The sequence below is a fragment of the Euprymna scolopes genome, chromosome 17, assembly GCF_053919585.1.
Source record: "Euprymna scolopes isolate OS-2025 chromosome 17, ASM5391958v1, whole genome shotgun sequence".
Taxonomy (NCBI): domain Eukaryota; kingdom Metazoa; phylum Mollusca; class Cephalopoda; order Sepiida; family Sepiolidae; genus Euprymna; species Euprymna scolopes.
Window position 1 is genome coordinate 116,644,015 of NC_136498.1, and position 22,280 is coordinate 116,666,294.

At 38.3% G+C, this 22,280-nt stretch overlaps 1 protein-coding gene across 1 annotated transcript in view; it reads right to left on the reverse strand.

The window, feature by feature from the left end:
- Nucleotides 1-22,280, reverse strand: part of LOC145296917 (guanylate cyclase soluble subunit beta-2-like) — a 120,646-nt gene that overhangs the window by 10,580 nt on the left and 87,786 nt on the right. Inside the window, exons 7-11 of the mRNA XM_080143081.1 lie at nucleotides 21,736-21,892; nucleotides 18,290-18,465; nucleotides 10,732-10,880; nucleotides 4,098-4,247; nucleotides 666-820 (exon numbers count right to left, since the gene is read on the reverse strand). Of these exons, the coding sequence (XP_079999207.1) occupies nucleotides 666-820; nucleotides 4,098-4,247; nucleotides 10,732-10,880; nucleotides 18,290-18,465; nucleotides 21,736-21,892 (787 nt within the window). The remainder of the gene's footprint in view (nucleotides 1-665; nucleotides 821-4,097; nucleotides 4,248-10,731; nucleotides 10,881-18,289; nucleotides 18,466-21,735; nucleotides 21,893-22,280) is intronic.

Here is a 22,280-nt window from a genome sequence, read left to right on the forward strand (position 1 = left end):
TCTCATTCTGAGTGATTTTAAAGCCTTAAAGCTATCTATTTTTGACTATCAACAAAGTGTTTGTGTGTGCGTCCATGTACGTATATGCGGTTGCGCATGTGCGTGTTCGCGTGTGCGCGTGAGTGCGTGTACGTGCGTGCGTGTATGTGCTGTGTGTTGTGTTATGTATGTGTGTGCGTGTGTGTGCGTGTGTGTGTTCATGCGTGTGTTCGTGCGTGCGTGTATGTGTGAACGTGCATGTGTGCATGTGTGTGTGCGTGCGTGAGTGTGTATATGCGTGTCTGTGTGTGTATGCGTGCATTTGTGTATGCGTGCGCATGTGTGTGTGCGCGTGTGTGTGTGTGCATGTATATGTGCGATACAAATCAATCTAATACTTGCAATAACCAGACCGAGCCACAGCAACGGGTGGCCGGGCGGGTACAGGTAATTGTTTATACTTACGTCGTATTTATTTATATTGTGGTGTGGTTTCAGAACAGATAGTGAATTTTATTAACGGAATATTGGACGATCATCCTATAACTTTCTCAATCTTTCTTAATACTATTACAAATGACACAATGTCTATATCACAACATAAACGAACAAATTTTGTTTGAAATAAAATAATTATATAAAAATATTGAAATAAAACAGCGTTTATATGTTTATTTTTTACTTACTTGAATACTTGTTGCGTGATATGTATTTTATCTGGGATGCCATGGCTCTCCATACGAGACGCCATCATAACTGTTTCACCCATGATGACAAAACGAGGCACTTCTTCCCCAATGATACCCCATATTAGACCACCAGTATGAATCCCAATTCGTACCTGGAATTAAAGATTGTATAATATTATATACTTTACTAATAACATCAATAATTTTTTATAAAAGAATATTTAAATTTAACAGAAGTTGCACTCAGTTTTTATACATATACTAGCAGGCCACCCGGAGTTGCCCGCTCCTAAAATACACATAATATTATATTTTAATTCATGTAGAAACTGAGACATGTGCATGCGATTATTATATATATTTTTTCTAAACAGTTCACTTCTTGTAAGAAAATAAATAAATAAATACTCGGGCGGAACTCCAAACCAAAACGTAAAGACAGTGAGTCAAGTATGATAACCATTAGGCCAGCTTGACATGATCATTAAAAGCTATTTTCAAACCTACTTGGTCTAACATAAGGAAGCTGTCATGTGAACGTGCGCCGTCGTGAAACAGTTGACAAAGAGATAAAAGTCCAATTTTTTAAAATTTTGACACCTTAGTAGCCATTTTCCGGATAAAAACTAATCAAAAACTTTTCCTCAGTCTGAATACCCTATATATATACCAGATTCCAAGTCTGTAGATCAAAAAATTGTTGAGTATATAAGTTGAGAATAGTCCTCACACGCAGATTCTCACTTTTATAAATATATAAATAATTTATTGATGTATCCTCGTCATATACAGGGTATTCGAAAACGCAGGACAAGTTTCGTTTCAGATCATTTGAGATCATCATATTATATGAATTCGGAGAAACCAATGCCAGCTCTTATTGGCATTGGTTTCTCTGACATTTTTCTCGTCAGAATTCTTTCTACGAAGAAAAAAAAATCTAGTATTTGCGGAAAGAGTCACGTGAAGGTTGCCAACATTCTGAGTGAAAGTGAGTATTGTAGAATGAACTGGATTCGAACTTGGAACATCGTGCTGTTAACCATTTGACCATCGTCACCTCCCAATGTTTGAAATGAGATTCCCGAGTTCTACAAGATACACAAGAAGAAAGATATGTCGACCAAAACATTCTATGGCTGATTGATGGGATGCACTTAGTAATAGGGTAGGGTGATTTGACTTGGGATAAACATGTATTACGTGATAATTGCTTTTCATATATGGTTTATATATGACATAGTTCCTATTTACAATGCCCCCCCACGGGTCAGAGTTAGAAACCAGGGTTCTTTTTTGAAGTTGAGAAATTATATATGGTTTAACTGTAACATCTGAATAATTAAATTGGATTAAATAAAGGGTTCAGTTCGAACTTCCGTACAGTTTCCCGAGTTCGACAGAAAGATTCCCGAGTTCGATAAGACACGTGAAGAAGGTCGCAGGTTATGTCGATTTAAATACTGTGAAAATAATACCACAGAGATAATACCAAATTGTTTCGCTACGTCATTTTCTTTTCTTTTTTTTTTACACAGTGGTCACCACTTATCAAGGCCCGGAAGACATCAGGGATAAGGGTTATTTCAAGTACATTACGTTAGTGTGGAGATCTGATGAAGTGTTTACTTAAGGAGGCGTTTCATTAGGAATATGTTAACGTTGGACGTGAACACATCCAAGTTGTAGTCAGGTGGGAAGCAGGCAGACGGGACAGAGTTCCACAGGCGTGCAGTTCTAAGAAAGAAGCTTTGTTCATGGAATCCACGTTTTGATTTAGGCACAGATAAAGAGTGGGGGAATTTTTCACAGTGGATTCAGCTAGAAGGGTGTTTTTCGTGAAAGATTGGCGATGGGGGGATCAGAGATTGGAGTTCAGACGAGAACCTGCCATAGAAATAACGATAAAACAAGGATAGGCTCGCAACGTCTTGTCATGTTTGCTAGCCAATTTTCTTTTAACACCTGTGACGACACCAGCCATCATCATAATCGTCATCTGCATTACTAAGTTATATCGTTACTCTTATTTTCTCTCTCTCTCTCTCTCTCTCTCTACTTTTTTATAACTAGCAGAGAAAACAATACTTTAGAGAAATCGTTATAATACATAATGAAAAAAATGAACATGATAGAGCTCACCCTAACGATTGAAGCCTTCGACTGCATATGAATCCCGTACAGTTCTCACTTTAAATGTCTTCATACCCAACTCTGTTATGTAGTTGGGAACGCAAGAAATTATTGGTTTTTAATATGTCTGCCAATCTATATATATATCGTTTTTTTTATATTACATTTTCACCCCAAAAACGCATGTTGCCACTTTGATGTAGGGGACATAAGCTACAGGGGTACTATGTAGGGAGTTCGACAGTAAGATGTCGGTTCACGTTATACTTGAACTTCTGCATGTCAGTACAGTTGGGGAAGCAGAGACCTGGAAAGGAATTCCAAAGTCTAGCAGTTCTTGGGAAGAAACTACTTGAGTAGAAGGCTCTCTTACATCTAGGGATCTCTACTGTGAAGTGTGGGATTTAGCTGTTTTTCGGGTTTGGCGGAGGTATTTACGTCGGGGGGTACAAGTGATGTGTATTATCGATATATCTATCGATCAAGTTATCTATCTATCTTTTTATCTATTTATCTATCGATCTATCCATCTGACCGGCGTGGTGAACGGGGAGGTGTGAGCTGCGTTTTTGTGTTAAAAATGTCAAAGTCACATCAAGCTCGGTGACTGATCAATTGCACCGGAAAAGCATTTGATCAGGACCGGAAGTACGTGTCTGTCACGTGGTGTTAGTTAGCTGAGAAAAAAAGAGTTGGATTGAGGACGTCGACAGAAGAAGATGATCTCTCAAAGTGGGGTCGTCTCAGACGTGGGATGTGTAAGAACTAGACACCCAAGTAAAGATCGTCGATCGATCCTCTGCTAAACGCAATGCCTGGGAGCGAATAAACGACTATATAAAAAAAAAACACCGTCTTGAGTTAATCGCATGCGTGCTCTTGTCCAGAGAACCCCCCCCTAATATGAGAGAAGGACCTCCCGGAAAAAGGCTGACCAGCAGAACCAGGTAGGCCATATTTATGTATTCGTGTTATATGTCAACACACACACACACACACACACACACACACACACACACACACACACACACACACTAAAAGTAACACTACTAACGATCATGGCAGAGTTAAAGGGTTAAAGAAAATAGTTAATTATACCCTAAGAAAATGTTAAGAACACACACGTTGACTGCAACACGATAAGCTAGGGTTCAATCAGTGAAGAACAACCATAGACATAGACACGTGTACACATTCAGATGAACCCTTCGTTACATTCATACGTACGTACGACCATTCAGTGTATGTACAAAATACGTCATGTTGGTACCTACGTAATATAACAATTCTACTTACTGATATACAAGATCCAGCCTTGTTTGGGGCTCGTACATGTTTAGTTGTTTCTAGCATGGCAAGCGATGTGTATGCAATCCTGGTTGCATGGTCCGATACGGCTGTGGGGGCCCCGGAAATTACCAAGTAGGCGTCGCCGATGGATTCCACCTGAACACAAAATAAAAGTTAGCTTAGTACGTTATTGATTTTGCTTAGTAGGGCATGCGGTGACATTTTAAGGGGATCAAATAAATGAATCAAATAATAGGCGTTTTTTGTGCTTAACTAATTCATACTAATTTGGCAATCGACTCCGACAAGTATTTGAAAACACGCTTTCTCTAGTATATCTCCGATTCTATATTCGAGGTGTGCTTCTGTCTGTTTGTTATCTCCCCTTCCTTGACTAAAGTCACCGACGCCACGTTCTTGTGCAGATTTGTTGTAGAAGCATTGAGTTTCAAATCAAAAAATCGTCAGATATTCTTTCCTTATAAAAACTGGCAAACGATAAGTGGAGAGAACAAGAGCTTTATTGGGTCGCATTGGCTAATTATATTGCAATTACTTACTTCATAGTGGGTTGATTATTTTAGCCAACTATACATAATCAAGAATGATGATCGCAGTTTATTTTCATCTGCGATTCTCATTGTTGATCGTATCACATAGAGAAAGAAAGAAAGAGAACGAAAGAGAGAGAAAGAAAGAAAGAGAGAGAGAAAGAAAGAAAGAGAGAGAGAGAAAGAGAGAGAAATAATAATAACTAGGGCTGTGACAACAGAATATTCTTTTCATTCTTTTGACTCTCGAGTATATATCCGACACAGTAAGACACAGGCAAGCAACCGAGAACCACATCAGTTTATATAAAACATATAAGATATTAACGGACATATACTCCAGAGTCAAAACAATGAAAAGAATATGCTGTTGTCACAGCTTTACTAATAAGTGAAAACGATGTTAGATTACACGGTTTAAAATTTATATACGTCTATTTTTGGCCACTTCTTTCCAAGACTAATAGAAATTCTTCTTGCATAATCTTTCGTCTCTCACAACTGACGTAAGTTGTTAGGTTTTTGAATTGCTACTGTTGCTGATTGTCCTTTGTAGTTTCTAACGAGATGCACAAAGAACACAAACAAGTTCTATTGTTAGTAGTAAAAAAAAAAAACTATTCGTGTTTATTTATCCTTTATCGACAATTTCATCTCACATTATTTGCAAGACTTACGCGTTTCAGTTACGTTTCGTCCTTTTTTTCAGTGCTGGACACGAATATGAGAGTGATCTTCCTTTGATCTAGCCTCGTTTTCGATAATAATATATGACTATTGTTGTAATAGTGCGAGATAGGAATTCGTAGTAATTTTCGCCGAAGAAAGAAGTCAGCGTAACGTTACGTAAAAAAGGGAACATTAAGAAGAAACAGGGCAAAAAAAAGAACATTATCTGTCAAAAGGTGCTGGACTCAAGGAGTAAATTAAAGATTGTCCATTACAATGTGATTTTATTATTTGTATTGAACTATGTAACATAATATTACTTTCTGAATATTTTTAGTATTCATTAATTTATCTCATTTAGGCCAGTTCTAGATTTATAATGAACACTATTTTCATAGAAATGTTAATAAACTCATGTGACGTCATCTGCTATGACGTATATGCTATACATCATAGCATCTATCGTTCATCGTGAACAAGCAACCAAACAAACGGACAGGAATACGGGTTTATCATAAGATATATATCCTCACGGAGACGGTCTCTGAACGACAAACGTAAGAGTAATATTTGAAACATGGTGCACAAAAAGAGTGAAAATCGCTGACGTTTTTACTAAAAGAAGAACCACATTAATTGCCCCAACCGAATCAATAAAGAACATGTATTGCCAGGGCTATTGGATAGAGATAGAGAAATGCGTGTGATGTAGAAGTGAATATGACTAATTAAGCTGATGCTATTCTGGAAGACGATACGGTTGCTAGAATTGAAAGGCCATGTGAGCTGTTCTTGGAGTCGTCTGACTGCGACCAGATGAAAGCGAGTCTGAAACCAGGATTATTGAATGTCATGACAAAATAGGTAACTTGTTGAACCTTTCAAGGCAGAAAAAAGAGAGAAAGATTCATTCTGGATTTCGCACGTGCGTAGAACAAGTCTTTTTTACTCTCTGGATAGAAGATTGAAATCTATCGGCAGATTACGATACAGGAGAGATAACTTGGATGTAGTCCAAGGGAGATAATTCACTAATAATTCTGAGTCAGCTCTTGACAGTAACTGTAGGCAGAGCGTGTGTTAAGGGATAAGTGATCAATACGGATTTTCATTATTTCGTAATGCATTTAAACCACTATTATAGTAAAAAAAAAAACATTATATTAATAACTTGCATAATGTGTTGCATCTTAACTTACTAATGTATGTATAAACTATTAAATACCCTTTGTCAGAAGCACAGGTTCTTGATTCTTTTGACAAAATTATTCAAACGTTGTTGTTATAAAAAATGTCTATTGAAATGAGAGGAACAATCAATGAAAAAATCAGAGACGAGTTACTTCCGGGCGCGCACAAGAGAGAGAGAGAGAGAGAGAGAGAGAGAGAGAGAGAGAGAGAGAGGGGGGGAGATCAGGTTAACAAGAAAATTCTTGCGGTTTTTAACATTTAAATTCAAATGAACATATCTCGGCTCAAACAAAAATTTATTGATCGAAATAAGCATCATCACGATCAACACATTTTTGTCAACGCAAAACAAGTTTATTTATGCTAGTAACGTAAAAATCTTGCGTTCTGGTGGCGATGAAGTCGCTGAAGGCGTTTTTGATATCGCTTAGGTTTTTGAAGCGTCTCTCACGCAGAAAGTTGTCGAAATGTTTGAAAAATGGTAGTCGGTAGATGAGAGGTTTGGAGAGTCTGGCGGATGAGGTAGAGTCTCGTAGTCCAATTCGTTCAACTTCAGTAGGGTCGGTTTAGCAACGTGCCGTTGGGCATTGGCGTGGAGGAGAATTGGGCCTTTTCTGTTGACTAATGTTGAGTATTGTTTTCAAAGTTACTGATGCATTTCATCCACTTGTTCACAGTACTTCTGCGCAGTAGTGGTTTCGCCGGCAAACGCTTTTTAAAATGATATGCAAAGTAAAGGTATTATAACGAAAACTTATTTGAAAATATATCATTTGAAATTCAAATTAAAAATCACACAAGAACTTTTACGCCAGCATAATAGATAGATAGATAGATAGATAGATAGATAGATAGATAGATAGAAAAATTGTTCCGTTACACCTAGATACAGTATGCGCCCCGAGATCCCACTATTGGGGATGGTGCTTTTGACAAGTCTTCTTTGGAAGTGTTGTCCGAAAGTACAGAAAGTGGTTTCGTGGACTTCCGTTTTGGGACTAGCATTAGGTGTCACTCCAAATTTTTCATTCAAACACCTGTTTCCGTTTTTTTTTTTTTTTTTTTACATAGGCATCACCACTTATCAAGGCCAAGAGGCCACGCGAGGATAAGAGTTAAATAGTGTACAGTAGAAATCGGGCAATATAGTAATCGTTAGTAATGGAAATTCGGTAAATTTGTTAACTTATATGGAACGGCTCATCAAAAACTTGTTTACGTTAGACTTGAAGACAACCATATTGTAGTCGGCTGGAAAGCGGGAAAACGGAAGACAATTCCATAGAAGCTTTGCTCATGGAATCTACGTTTAAGTTAAGGCGCAGATAAAGAGTGGTGGGGGGGTTAGTGATAGTGTTTTCTGCTAGACGGGTGTTTCTTGTGAAAGTTTAGCGAGGGGGGCCATAGATTGGAGCTCAGCAGAGCACTTGCCACTTGTTACATAACAAATTGCATTAAGTCTATGTGACATAATGAAATCTACTGTTCTTATTTATAATTGCATTGTATTTTGTAATAAAGTTCCATGTGTTTTAGAGTATCATCCCTATTTATAAACATACTAATATTTCCCCACATAAATTGAAGGATTAAAAACGTGGTTAATTAATACAAGTGACGATATACCAAATAGAGATAGTATCTGTTAACAAAACAATCAAGTGCAGTTTAATATACAAATGAAGAAAGAAATTCAAACGCATGACTATCTCTGCGATCATTGAAATACGATCTAAAATGTCTCATTTTAATTTGTTCCATCCACCCATCACATAGCCTTGAGCTCTTGGAGGGGCATAGGCCATCCACAACTTCGTAGATGCTTTTGTATCAAGTTCTTTTTTCGGGATAATGGTATTGGCTCCACGTCCAACCTCCCCAGAGGGTACATACAGCGCCTAACCTTCCCAAATGGTCACCCATCTGGTACTGACCAGGCTCAACGTTGCTTAACTTCCGTGATCTGTCGAGAACCGATGTGTCAACGTGATTGTGCCGTACTTTGAATTTTATCAGCTTCATTTTTTCAAATGAGTATTTTGCGACATGTCAAACCTGTTTTAATTATGTAAAGTCGAAAATAATAGCAATTGAAAACGAGACATTGTATAGGTATAATTGAACACAAGTTGCCTTTGACTCATATCTGTGATAAAATTGACCGTCTTTCTCTACGATATCTCTGTATGAATGAAATGGAAACTATAATTCCTGTCTATAATAAAACACCATAGCAAAAGAACACTTGTGCCAGACATTAATCCAAGATGGCAACGTTACCTACATATATTTCATGCATGTTTTTCGCTAATAATCATTCGACTTAATTACAATCTGCAAATTGCTACAATTTCTCCGCTTCGATTCACCGTACCACTTACGACATCCTTAGGCGTAGAAGCAGGGCAACTTACCCACTAATTATTTTTTACTTTCACTACCCCAGTCCTCACCGGATCTATTATTTCATAGTCCACGCTTATTGTGCTACACCGTAATTATTTAGGGAGGATATGTGACGTTCTGTCCTGGTGCACTGAAGTGGCTCCAGAGCAGGCAATCAATCGATTTAATTGAAAAATGGGCAATTTCATGGATTTCGATGACAATAAAAGTATGGAAAAGTGGAACATTTGTTGATTCTCATTCAATCCTAGGCAACGTCGGATCTTCCTGCTAGCACGAATATAATTTTATAGAGGTATCAGATTATTGTAGAAGATGCATTGTAAATTATTTATGCACATTGTTATTAGTTAAAAACATCACCATGATTAATGTATATATTCTTTCGGATTAATAAAACCTTATTCACAGTTTCTGTAATATTTTCACTAAAGTTGCCCTGAAAACAACCTTCTTTACTCAACAAAAGGGAGGCATCTTCAATCACGATAATGCTCGATCACACACAGCACTAGTGACCGAAGATCTTTTAGGAGAACTTGGTTAGGAAATATTTCCCCATCCTCCATATTCTCCTGACCTAGTTCCACTAGATTATCACTTATTTCAATGATTACAAAACTATTTAAGTGGCCTTAGGTTAACATAATGAGAGGAGATTGAACACGAAATAGGTTCATATTTTACATCAAAACCTAAAGAATTTTACAAGCGAGACGTTTAGAAGCTCATTGAGATAGTAAATGTCGCTACTTTTATGAATAAAGATTTTCAAAAAGAGAAACAGTTGTCTTTTTTTTTGTTTTGTTTTTTTTTTAAGGTGAAATTTTTAATCGGCATAACTTTTTGCTCGGACCTCGTACATAATTTTGTATCTAATATAAAAATGTTGTTCGAAAAATATTGGCAGTTTTTCGGCTCACTTACAAAATAGTTTTGCCGCCACAGGTATAACTTTACACATCTCATCCGGGTGTGGTTATCATTGGCCGTTATTTACGAATACAAAGGAGTACCTGCAGATGAATTGGAAAACTGTCTGGTTTTACGGAGGAGGAAGGGAATTTGTATCAACCTTTCTAAAAGACTCGGGATTGCAACTTGACTTTATTTTTCAACAAACATTTGTTTTGTTATTATACTAATGATTCACCAATTATCAAAGCCCAAAAGCCACTCGAGGATAAGGATTAATGAGATTATTTATTGATGAAGAACAATACTATGAGATGATTGAAAACAATTGGTGAAAAAGGCAGGATTTGATTATACGAGGATCATTCCAAATGTAAGGTCTCCTATTTTCTAACTCAAAAACTAAAACGTTGAAAAGCTATGAAGACGGAAGTAGTACCATTAAAATGAGCGACCGTTTGTGCTCCAGAATTTCTTTTTCTACAATCACAACGATTCTCAATGCACCTTTTGCCAGCGATGAACAATGCTCTGATCGTAAAAGTCCAGAGCGCTCGGTCATTCACACCCTGTCGTCACCTTAAATCAACGAAGCTATCTCCTAACTGTGCTAACATCAACTGCATTGGTTTCGTAAACATTCAACAGGCGCCAGTAAATGTAGATTGGTTCAATTTTTTCGACATGGAGGAATTCAATGGCACACGTCTGCTTCTGACGCAAGTCCATGACACGGGTTGCTTTCTTAGAGTCGCACAACGTCAATATCTGAAACAGAGAGATGAAACTTTTAGATCATGAATGCATAAGTTTAGTTATCATAACAATTCAACTTGCGATTCATTCGGACAATAAAAATAGGAGCCATTACTTTTGAAACGTCCCTCGTAATATTTGTTTCTACTCACCCGAAACGTATCATACTTGTCAGTGGCCTCGTTAAATCCTTGATAAAGTCCATTAATCAATTCCACAATGTCGGCTGGAGTACACATCTTCGTCATTGAGGCGAAATTGACTATATCACAAAATAACACCGTCGTATTGTGGTTGTAAGCTGTTAAAAAAACAAAATAAACCTGCTTTCATACTTTTATTTTATTGGATACTAGCATTTCAGCCCGGCGTTGCCCGGGTATTTGGAGGTGTATGTTGAGCAAAAAAAAAAAGCGGTCAATTTTTTTAACTTTGACCCCTATTATGACCCCTTAACATTTATTGCTTAGGACTCAAATCAAGTTATTAAGTTAGATCCATGTCCATGAGACCTATATCTAAAATTTCAAGTGTTTAGACGCAAAATAGTCGAAGGAGTTTGGTAGAGTTCTCAAAAGTCAAATCGTTGAACTTTGACCTCTTAACAGCCAAATTTCTGGCCGAAATCCGGTCACATAGATTTTTCCCAATCTCAGTACCCTGTATATCAAATTTGGAGTCTGTAGACTAAAAATTGACAGAGTTATTACGTATGGAAATGTACACACACACACACACACACACACACACACACACACACACACACACACACACGCACACACACACACGCACACACACACACACAGACACTTTCACCTTTATAGATATATAGATAAAATAAATATGTAACGTGTCCATCACGCTTGAACCGTATTCGTTACAGTTCAAACCTCTCTCGGGCCCCCACACCGCCTGATACCGTTAAAAAGAAACAGACAAACAAAAATAAATAAATCTGACTCGACTTTTCTTTCTGTTTTAGTAAAAGGCATTTATTTATTTTCCAAACGATAACTGCTTCTTGTTTTTTCTAATTATTCATTTCGTCTGTCATGAGATTAACAAAACCCTGCCATCTCGACACCAGCTTAAAAGTCTCTCGCCGCTACTATGGGGCCATACGTCCATCTCATCTAGCACGCGTTTTTCTTTCAGCCATTTCTCGTCCTCGACTTAACACGTCAATCTTCTTCGACGATCACTTTGTTCCTCTTTGACCACGTAGGGCCCTTTTTTTCTTTTTCTTCTCATGCAAGCAATTCTTCTCACAGATATGAATCAAACGCAACTTGTGTTCAATTAAACCTATACAATGACTCGTTTTCAATGACTATTATTTTCGACTTTACATAGCTAAAACCGGGTTGACATGTCGCAAAATACTCGTTTGAAAAAAAATTAAGCCGAGCAATTTGCTAGAAAAAAATGATAATAGCAAATTACTAATAATAGCAGTTGAAAACAAGTCAGTGCTATTGTCAATTGCTATTATTGTTCATTTGCATATGTGTTTTTTTTGGCAACTGCTATTAATATCTTGGCAATCCAGCTATCTTATAGCTGCTGCAGATATTTTCCCAGTCGCTCATACGCGCTCTGTTACAAATATTGTATACGGTGATACCGTGAAAATGTCACCCATGGAAAAGCTTTTACGATGCAACCATATTTCGTACAAACTTTTCCACGAAGTATCGGCCATGAATATCTACTAGTCTTTGTTTCACTACTGATTTGTGGCTGTGATGGCTCTCTTCGATTTAGAAAGAGCCTGGAGGTTGTTCTGATCGATATCGTTTTTTTTTTTTTTAGATACTCCTGCCTCTATTCTGCATTCACCCTTGTAAGGGAATATCCATTGTCTCTTGAGACTTAATGGAGGCAGGAGTATCTAAAAAAAACAACAGTTTTGAACAGTTTGTTGAAACAACAAGACTGTTGTAACAGTTTGTTGAAACAGCAGTTTGAAAAGACTGGCGTCTTGGAATAACGCGTGTAACTGTGCGGCAAGGGTTGCGCAATCCTCAACCACACCTCTCCTAATTCGGCACTGCTTGAATCCAGTGACAAGGAGAAGTGATAGCCGACTGGAAACAATATCGAGATAAACGGAAAATATATACATAACATGGAATTCCCAAATTGGTCACCCATTTTAGTAGTGACCAGGCTCAACGTTGCTTAACTTCGGTGATCTAACGGGAATCGGTGTGTCAACGTGAATTATGCCGTATTTTTTATAACCTCACAGATAAAATGAAGTTTTAACAATAGCTATTAAGTATAAATTAATTAATACTAGCGGGACCTGTGGAAATTTCACAGCGGCATCTTTAATATGTAATATATTACTACTGGGCATTCTGTGGACGTTCAAGGTGAATGGAGACCTTGCAATATTATTGTAGCCCTTTTGTTAAAACTGTAAAAGTATTTATTTAAGTAATCTGGTTAATGTAGTGTCAGAATATATCTGGTTATTACGGTTTCTTCCAATATCCTTATAGGAGTCTGTAACATATTTCAATTGTATGGACGTCCGGCGCGACGGAAACTCCACAATATCATTAAACCATCTTTAGACGGAACAGATACTATCTTTGGATTCTAGCAAAGAGACCAAAAAGATATATTTTAGTTTCACTACGGCCCAAAAGCTGCATCATTTGTTTTTTTACATTAAGTCTCCGGTGATCGGGAGATCTTATTTATTTAAAGGGAGAACAGAAGGCGACAATATACTACGGACATTAAATTAGCGTCTCTATATACTAATTTAATGTTTGTATCATGCTACCACCGTCCACACACCCCGATAAAAAAATCTCCCTATCGAATAATATATAATCTGGAAACTGTGACAGACGTACGTAGCTACATTAAAGGTACAACGGGATTAATATATAGATTACCCAAATTTCAGCATAATCCCGTTGACACACCGGTTCTGGTTAGATCACTGAAGTTAAGCAACGTTGAACTTGATAAGGTATCAGAAAGGTGACCCATTTGGGAATACCAAGCACTGTATGTTGGAAGACGTCGATACCTCCCTGCAATCCATATAAACAGCCGAACATAATTTGGCCTTCGGGCAAAGATCAAAGTGTAGTATCTGTTCTTCAGATGCTGCAAGCTATGACTAGCTATGACTAGCAAAGACCAGATGTGGGGGCAACCCCACATGCCTGACCTTTAACCAGCTCTCATTTCCCACCTCTCGGGAGCTGGTCCCCTTTTCCCCTTCCCCCTCCCTTCACTCCTCACATTAAAAATCGGCCTTGTGCCTAATTTGCTCGGTGGGGGAGCAAATAAATACCATCTGTTCTTCAGATGCTGCAAGCTATGACTAGCTATGACTAGCAAAGACCAGATGTGGGGGCAACCCCACATGCCTGACCTTTAACCAGCTCCCATTTTCCACCTCTCGGGAGCTGGTCCCCTTTTTCCCTTCCCCCTCCCTTCACTCCTCACATTAAAAATCGGCCTTGTGCCTAATTTGCTCGGTGGGGGAGCAAATAAATACCATCTGTTCCGGCAGATACTGCAAGCAAAGACCATATGTGGGGGAAACCCCACATATAAGACCTTGGTCAATGTAGGGGCAACCCTTCATACCAATTGTCACTATCCAGCTCCCCTACTCCCCGGGAAGTTGGTCCCCATTTCCCCTTCACTGCTCACATTAAAAGTCGGCCTTGTGCCTAATTTGCTCGGTGGGGGAGCAAATAAATAACTGGCCTTCGGGTCAAGATCAAAGTGTAGTATCTGTTTTTCAGATGCTGCACTTCAATTTCTTCTTCTCTGTCAGTGGAGGAGAAATCCTTCACGACTGAGAAATTTTTATTTTTGTTCCTTCTCTGCCACATTAAAAAAAACGACCCTGGTGTCTAACTCCGTGTCCCGTGGGGAGACATTGTAAATAGGTACAATACGACATACAAAGAGGAAGAATCACATAGGGTGACTTGAGGTAATTATACCCACGGAGGAATTCCGCCCGCATGCAGTTGAACGGAAACAAATCTGTCAGTTTTGCGTCAATTGAACTCTAAGCTTTCATCTCCGAAGAGTAGCCTCCCTTCACCTTCTCTGCTAATCATTTGCGTGTTTTCCCGCCTTCTATTGTTGCGCACAATCGATCCTGATTTATCAAGCATATACAGCATTTCTCTTTTCGTATTTGACTGTGATATATGATTGTATTGTTACTTTGAAATACGAAACTAAAAGTCGCAGAGCGGCGTTAGGGACCTTAAATGATTGGATTTTTTACGGACCGTTCTTTTATGTGACTTTAGCTGTTTAAAATAGTTTTAAGGGGTCAAAATTGAAAAAAATTGTTGCACATTCATTTTAGTTTATTTTTGATTTTTAATTTTTAACCAGCTCATCTGCATGTCACGTTGGGGCAGTGGTAACGTCACCAGCTTTAAATACTGTAGTTTTGCTTTCGGTTTCGATTCCAGCTAATGACACTCAAATCCTTTTTTTTTTTTTACTTTTGAAATCACTATAATAATAATACGAGGGGCGTGCACTGACCCACTTCCCATAGCAGTAGAGCAAGGAAATTTGGCACAGTTAAATGTCTTTCTCTACATAGGAACCACCCAGAGTTATGCATTTCTCCCATCGTTTGATGCAGCTCTGGAGACCGTTTTTGTAGAACATCCCAGTTTGGTCCTCCAACCACGACGTGACTTCAGAAATCAAGGCTGCATCATCTGGAAAACGTTTTCCTTTAAAAAAAAAACAAAAAACTTCATGGCTGGGAAGAGGTGAAAGTCAGAGGGTGCAAGGTCAGGAGAGTAGGGAGGATGGGGAGTATTTCATAACCATACGCCCGTGCCTCTGATCTGGCGACATGCGAGTTGTTGACCGGAGCGTTGTCCTGCAGGAGGAGGGTACCTTTACTGATCTTGCCCCGTCTCTTGAGTTTGATAGCTTCCCTTAATTTTCTCAAAAGTGAAGCATAATAAGCTCCTGTAATTGTGGTACCCTTTGCCAGGAAATCTTTCATCACTACTCCGTCCTGGTCCCAGAAGACTGTGAGCATGACCTTGCCAGCGGAGGGCTGCACCCTTGCCTTCTTTGGAGGTGGTGAGTCAAAGTGCTTCCACTGCATTGACTGGGATTTGGTCTCTGGATCATAGTGATGGACTCAGGTTTCATCCTGTGTAATTAGTCTTTTGAAAAACTTTGACTCATCTTCTTGGCACATCTCCAAATTCATCCTCGAGCACTCAACACGTTCTGGCTTCCGGAATGGTGTGAGCAACCTGGGAATCCATTATGCATATGCAAATGGTCATGAATGATAGTTTCCACAGACCCTGTACTAATCTTGAGATCTTGGGCTATTTGGCGAATAGTAATGCGCCGATCTTCCAAAATGGCAGCCTCAACTTGACGGACAGATGCCTCATCAATGGCAGAAGGGGGGGCGACCAGGTCTGGAAGCTGTTTCCACAGACTTCCGGTTATGTTTGAATTCACGATGCCAGCGTTTTACAAGGTCATATGATGGGGAATTATCACCGTAAGTTTCTTCCATTTCATCAAAAGTCTCCTGTGGTGTGCGCCCTTTCAAATACAAAAACCGGATCACTGCTCGACATTCAACAGGCTCCATTTCTCACCTGACTCAGTTCAAACACCTGTAAAACAGAAACCACAATTAGGTCAGAGCTGAAATTTGCTACATAACCCGTAGAGATATAAAGCATTGCACATGCAAAATTTCACCTAGATCAGACAACTGAAAGTGGGTCAGGGGCATTACTTATTGCACGCCCCTCGTATATACAAAATTTGGACAAATAAAAATATCATATTTGAACGTATTTAACAACCGGGCGTCCCCGCTAGTCTAATATATAAAAGACTATATGCCTATTTTTCTGTCTGTCTGTCTCCATATTTTCAAATTTTATCTCTTCCGAAACTAAAAGTCGCAGAGCGGCGCTAGGGGCCTCAAATGATTGGATTTTTATGGGCCATTATTTTATGGGTCTTTAGCCATTAAAATAATTTTCATGGGGTCAAAAATTGGTTAAAATTGAAAAATCGTTAAACATTTTGTATATTCATCTTAGTTCATTGTTTTATTTATTTATGCCTTTATCAGTTCATATACGTGTCACGTTGATACAGTGGTAACGTCACCAGCTTTGAATGCTACAGTTTTGCTTTTGGTTTCGATTCTAGCTGGTGGCACCCAAATACTTTTTTCTTTACTTTTGAAATCACGACTCTATAATAATATATACGAAATCTGGAAAAATTTAAATGTCATATTTAAGCGTATTTTACGACCGGGCAAAGCCGCCCTCCCCCCTCCACTATTAATATATACGAAATCCGTATCAATTAAAATATCATATTTAAGCGTAATTTACGACCGGGCAAAGCTTCCCCTCCCGCTAGTCTAATATATAAAAGGCTAAATGTCTGACTGTCTTCTTGTCTGTTCGTCCGTCCGTCCGCCTGTCTGTCTGTCTGTCTGTCTGTCCGTACTTTTCAAACTGTATCTCTACCGAAACTAAAAGTCACAGAGCGGTGCTAGGGACCTCAAATGATTGGATTTCTTATGGACCGTTCTTTTATAGGTCTTTAGCCATTAAAATAGTTTTTAAGGGTCAAAATATGTCAAAATTGAACAAAAATCGTTATAGATTTTGCACATTCATCTTAGTTTATTTTTTATCAGTCCATATGCGTGTCACTTTGGTATGGTGGTAACGTCACCAGCTTTGCATAAATATCATATTTAAGCGTATTTTACGACCTAGTCACAGTATCTTATTACGTCTCAGCGGCAACTTTTTGGAGTGAATTATGAAAATAAAAATAGTGAAACATGTACGTCGCACGCATCCTCAGGTATGGTGTTAAATAAATTTTTTTATGGAAATCGCTCGAGACAAGGCGTGAAGCCACTTTGTGTAAAGAGCTAAAATTATACTATTTCAAGGCCCAAAACTTGCCAACGATAAATGTTAGACGTAATGGATTCTGGCCTAGAAAACAGCAATTCTTTCCTCTTTGTCAGAAGCATCACTTATGGAATGTGAGAACTAAATGACAAAATAGGAGGAGCGAAAGTAAACCTAAGATTCATTTTTTAATAATTAAACATTTAAACGATTATGTAACAAAGATTGCCCTTTTGGATTGCCTTTTTTTTTCTTTTTTTTTTTCCTATATTAAGAAACGATTTCATGGGGAGAAAAATAGGTGCTTCTGTATTTACCGAACCGCGATTTCCATGAAGTTGGCTCGGGCTCGCTCGGCAGTTAATAACCGGAAAAAGTCAGCCAAGCGTTCCTCAATTTTTAACGAACGCGGTGTCTGTTTTTAGCAAATACGAATCTATGAAGGCTATTTTTTTTTATATACAAATTGGAAGAAAAAAAAAAGTTTTAATCACACAGGTTAGGGTTGGGGTTTAAGGTTAGGGTTTAGAATTAAGGTTAGGGTTGAGTTAAATACGTTTGTAATTTTATTTATTGTATCTCCATGTTTTTCCTGTTTATCATTATAATTTTCCTGTAGCGGTTTAACGCTTTGCAATCGGCCGTTTCTGCTTATTCCAGTCAGCGGTCGATCACACCCGAGAAACTTCATGAAAACGACGGGTCGGTTTATACAGAAGTACCGATAAATAAATCGATATTTCGTGCTAATAAAGAAGCGATGGATTATTACCTGCTGTTGGTAAATCTTTTCTGTTGTTGGCATTAGACAAACCTTTTGGAAGAAAAACCGGGATGAACTTCACCGTTTCTTTATCCCTTGACTTATCGTTGTCGTTCGTATCGGAGTCTCTAATTTGTAAGCTTCTGCTGTCCGATTCATTGCCCGAGATACGAGTATTAATAACACTGAAATAAAGATAGTATATTTATATTAAAGTCAACGGAATCCGTAAACGATTTTTTCATACTTAATGATATTTTTTGGGTTTGTATTACTGTACACATAGATTCGAAAAAGTTGTCAAAAAACAAATATAGAACAAATAAATGTTATCAAAAGCAAGATAAGTTACTTTTCTACCTAACTGGATATATTTTTTGTGTTTTTATTCAGTGTAACATGTTTATTCAGCTCGAAAAACATGCAGTGTTTACCGATGTATTGGAAAATTCAAAATGGCAGCCGACTCTCTCTCGGAGAGGGTACGTTTGGGAAAAGGTATTATAAATAATAAACTAGACAAAATACTGTTAGAAAACAACCGAATACATGTCAACTTATGTCACGGTAACATATATTGAGCGAAGACACACACAAACACATACACGCACACACATTCAGCTTTATATTATAGATATATGTAATACAGAGAGAGAGAGAGAGAGAGAGAGAGAAAGAGAGAGAGAGAGAGAGAGAGAGAGAGAGAGAGAGAGAGAAAACTATTGGCTAATTTTAAGAGGTCACATTTCAACGCCCATCTCGGCTTGCACCTAAGCGAATTCGCCTTTCCCAGTTTACAATTGATACTCGAGCTTTGTTCAGTTTTTATCTATCTTCTTACGTATATTTTGAACTTTTGCACTCTTGTCAACTTCTTAATTTCGCCCTCTTCAATCATCAATACGTACGAAAAAATAAACGGGAAAAATATGATATCGTATTGTCACACCTACCATCTAACTACGAGAACACCCTACATGATAGTCAAGATGGCGATAACGTAGACGTAATCTATGTAGATTTCGCAAACGCTTTCAACAAAGTAGACATTGATATACTCCTGTATAAAATTCGCTCGGAATTTGTGGAAAACTTAGGACATGGATACACAGCTTCCTCTCGGACAGGTCACAAAAATTAATCATTAGAGAGAGCTTATCAGAGGCAAGTAAGATCACCAGCTGCGTACCACAAGGCGCATTCTAGAAGTGTAAGCCATTTTGAGTTTCAGAACAGTTTCAGATGGTTCGCTGTTACACACAAGTCCTGGGAGGTGACTTGTTTGTAGTAGACAGTTCCACAGAACAAAATATTCTTACCGTGTCGAAACCCGGGAAAGAACATGTGAAATTGCTCCTGAGAACCTTCATGAGTAGTATCAGGAAGTGCATGTTCACACTATGGAAATCCCTTCACCAGCAAAATATGCGGAGTAGACCAAATGAATTACTGGGAGAGACTAAAGAAACTGCAACTTTATTCACTACAACGTCGAAGTGAACGATATATTATCATCTACATATGGAAAATCTTGGAAGAAAGGGTCCCAAACATAACACTACTAGAAAGAACCCACCAGCACAATGAAGGATGTGCTATATAAAAAACACACCTAGGACTACACAGAGGATCAAGTCCCGCATCCACCACAGCTTCAGCTACAGTGTACAGAGTAAAACTTAGAATTGTGGGTATTTTTGATTTCCTGAATTTTCCCGGGACACAAGTCTCGCTAGTTCTGTCCATCCGTCCATTCTTACGATCCCATTCAGATGAAAACAAAAACCAAAAAGGCAAAGGATTCGATCGATTGCAAACATTTATCAATCACAACTTTTTGCTTTTTACTTTTACCTTTTTTTTTTCGGTTTTCAAATTTTAAACTTTTGCCTTACATGACATTTTGCCTTACATGACATTTTGCCTTACATGACATTTTGCCTTACATGACATTTTGCCTTTTCCGAACTTCTGGCTTACGTCTTTTGGAATATCTCTCCACAGGTTTTCTTTGTCGTCTTCATTAATGCAGCCTGCTAACCCGCGTGTTATTAACCCTATCTTGCGTTGAACATAAATTTAATTTACTGCTGAGAACCTTCAGGAGTAGGAACAGGAAGTGCATGCTAACACTATGGAAATCCCTTGTCCTCCTAAAGCTGGAATACTGCTATCAGCTGTGGTCTCCACAAAAAGTAGCAAAAATTTGCAAAATAGAAGCACCCCAGAGAACATTCCCCAGCAAAATAGGTGGAGTAGACCAAATGAATTATTGGAAGAGGCTGAAGGAGCTGCAACTATATTCACTACAACATCGAAGAGAATGATATATTATAACTAGGGCTATGACAACAGCATATTCTTTTCATTCTTTTGACTCTCGGGTATATATCCGACACAGTTAATCAACTGAGAACTACATTATTCTATATAAAAGCACAATAAGATATCAACAGATACACACTCGAGAGTCAAAACAATGAAAAGAATATGCTGTTGTCCTAGCTCTAATTTCATCTGCATTTATTTATGTATTTTTTTGTAGAAAGAAAAGTGTTGTCTTCGTTTTTGATTTTGCAAAACATGATTGATTTAAACAACAATAACAACAAAAACAATAACACCAATGTTCATCTAGGATGGATCCCCAAAAAGTACCCTTTCCTTCCTTGGTACAAAACCGTCGATACTTTTATGGTAGGTGTTCGGCTGAGCTCCAATCTATGGTTCCTCCCCGGAAAACATTGACAACAAATACTCCCCTAGCTGAAACAACTGCCAAAAACTTTCCCCGCGCCCTATCTGTGCCCAAAAACTCAAAGAAAATTCCACGAGCAGAGCTTCTTCCTTAGAACTGTCCATCTGTTGAACATAATACCGTCTGTCTGCTTCCCAACTGACTATAACATGTCGTCTTCAAGTGTAATGTGAATAAGTTCATACTGAGTCGTCTATTTATATAACCTTAGCCTACACAAGTTTCTACCTTGACTGATATTGTGTCCACACCTACCTAACACTTAACCCTTATCCTTGAGTTTCCTCCAGGCCTTGATAAGTGGTGGCCTTCTAAGTAAAAAATGTTCGGTGCATATTTTTGTCAGTAAGCCAGTATCTTCAGACAGCATAATTTGGCAGTACTTAAGCATTCTCATACGTGTTATATTGATAAAGAATAAGGTATTAAAATTTTTTTTTTTTTTTACACAGTGATCACCACTTATCAAGGCCCGGAAGCCACTCAGGGATAAGGGTTATTGCAAGTACATTACGTTAGTGTGGAGATTTGATGAAGTGTTTACTTAAGGGGGCGGTTCATTAGGAATTTGTTAACATTGGACTTGAAGACATCCAAGTTGTAGTCCGGTGGGAAGCAGGCAGACGGAACAGAGTTCCACAGGCGTGCAGTTCTAAGAAAGAAGCTTTGATGTCGATTAAGATGGCGGTTGTCTTACCCGTTTAAATTAGTTTCAAAAAGTCCGTCTCTTGTCGGGTCATGCAAAGGAATATCAGAGAGGGAGAGTGGGCTCATTTCCAGTTCATGGAAGGAACGCAGTAACGGAGAACATAAGTAGAGCACGAGGCCTTCCTCTTGGAGAGACACCATTTGACCTGAGAATTAAAGCAAGTTATATATAAAAAGGTGTTGATATTTGTGAAGGTGACATAATATTAAACAAGCACAAAATAAAGGGAGATAATTATAGAGTTAGCTAAATAAATTCTAGTCATGGAATGGTTGATAAAATTCACAATCCTTTCTACAAATTTATTTGGTAGAAATAAACTTCAGCCTACGTCTGGTTTGTCCACCAAGTTCTAATTCACCAAAGCCCGACAGTCTTTCTTTTGTCACGGTTTAATGTTATACTGCAAATATCCGCCTCCGCGATTACACCACACACGGGTATGACGGGGAAAATTACCAGCAACCCTGACACACACCTCTTTTAACACTTCCCTCATTTTCGGTGTAGTTTTATTTTTATGGAATTCGCTC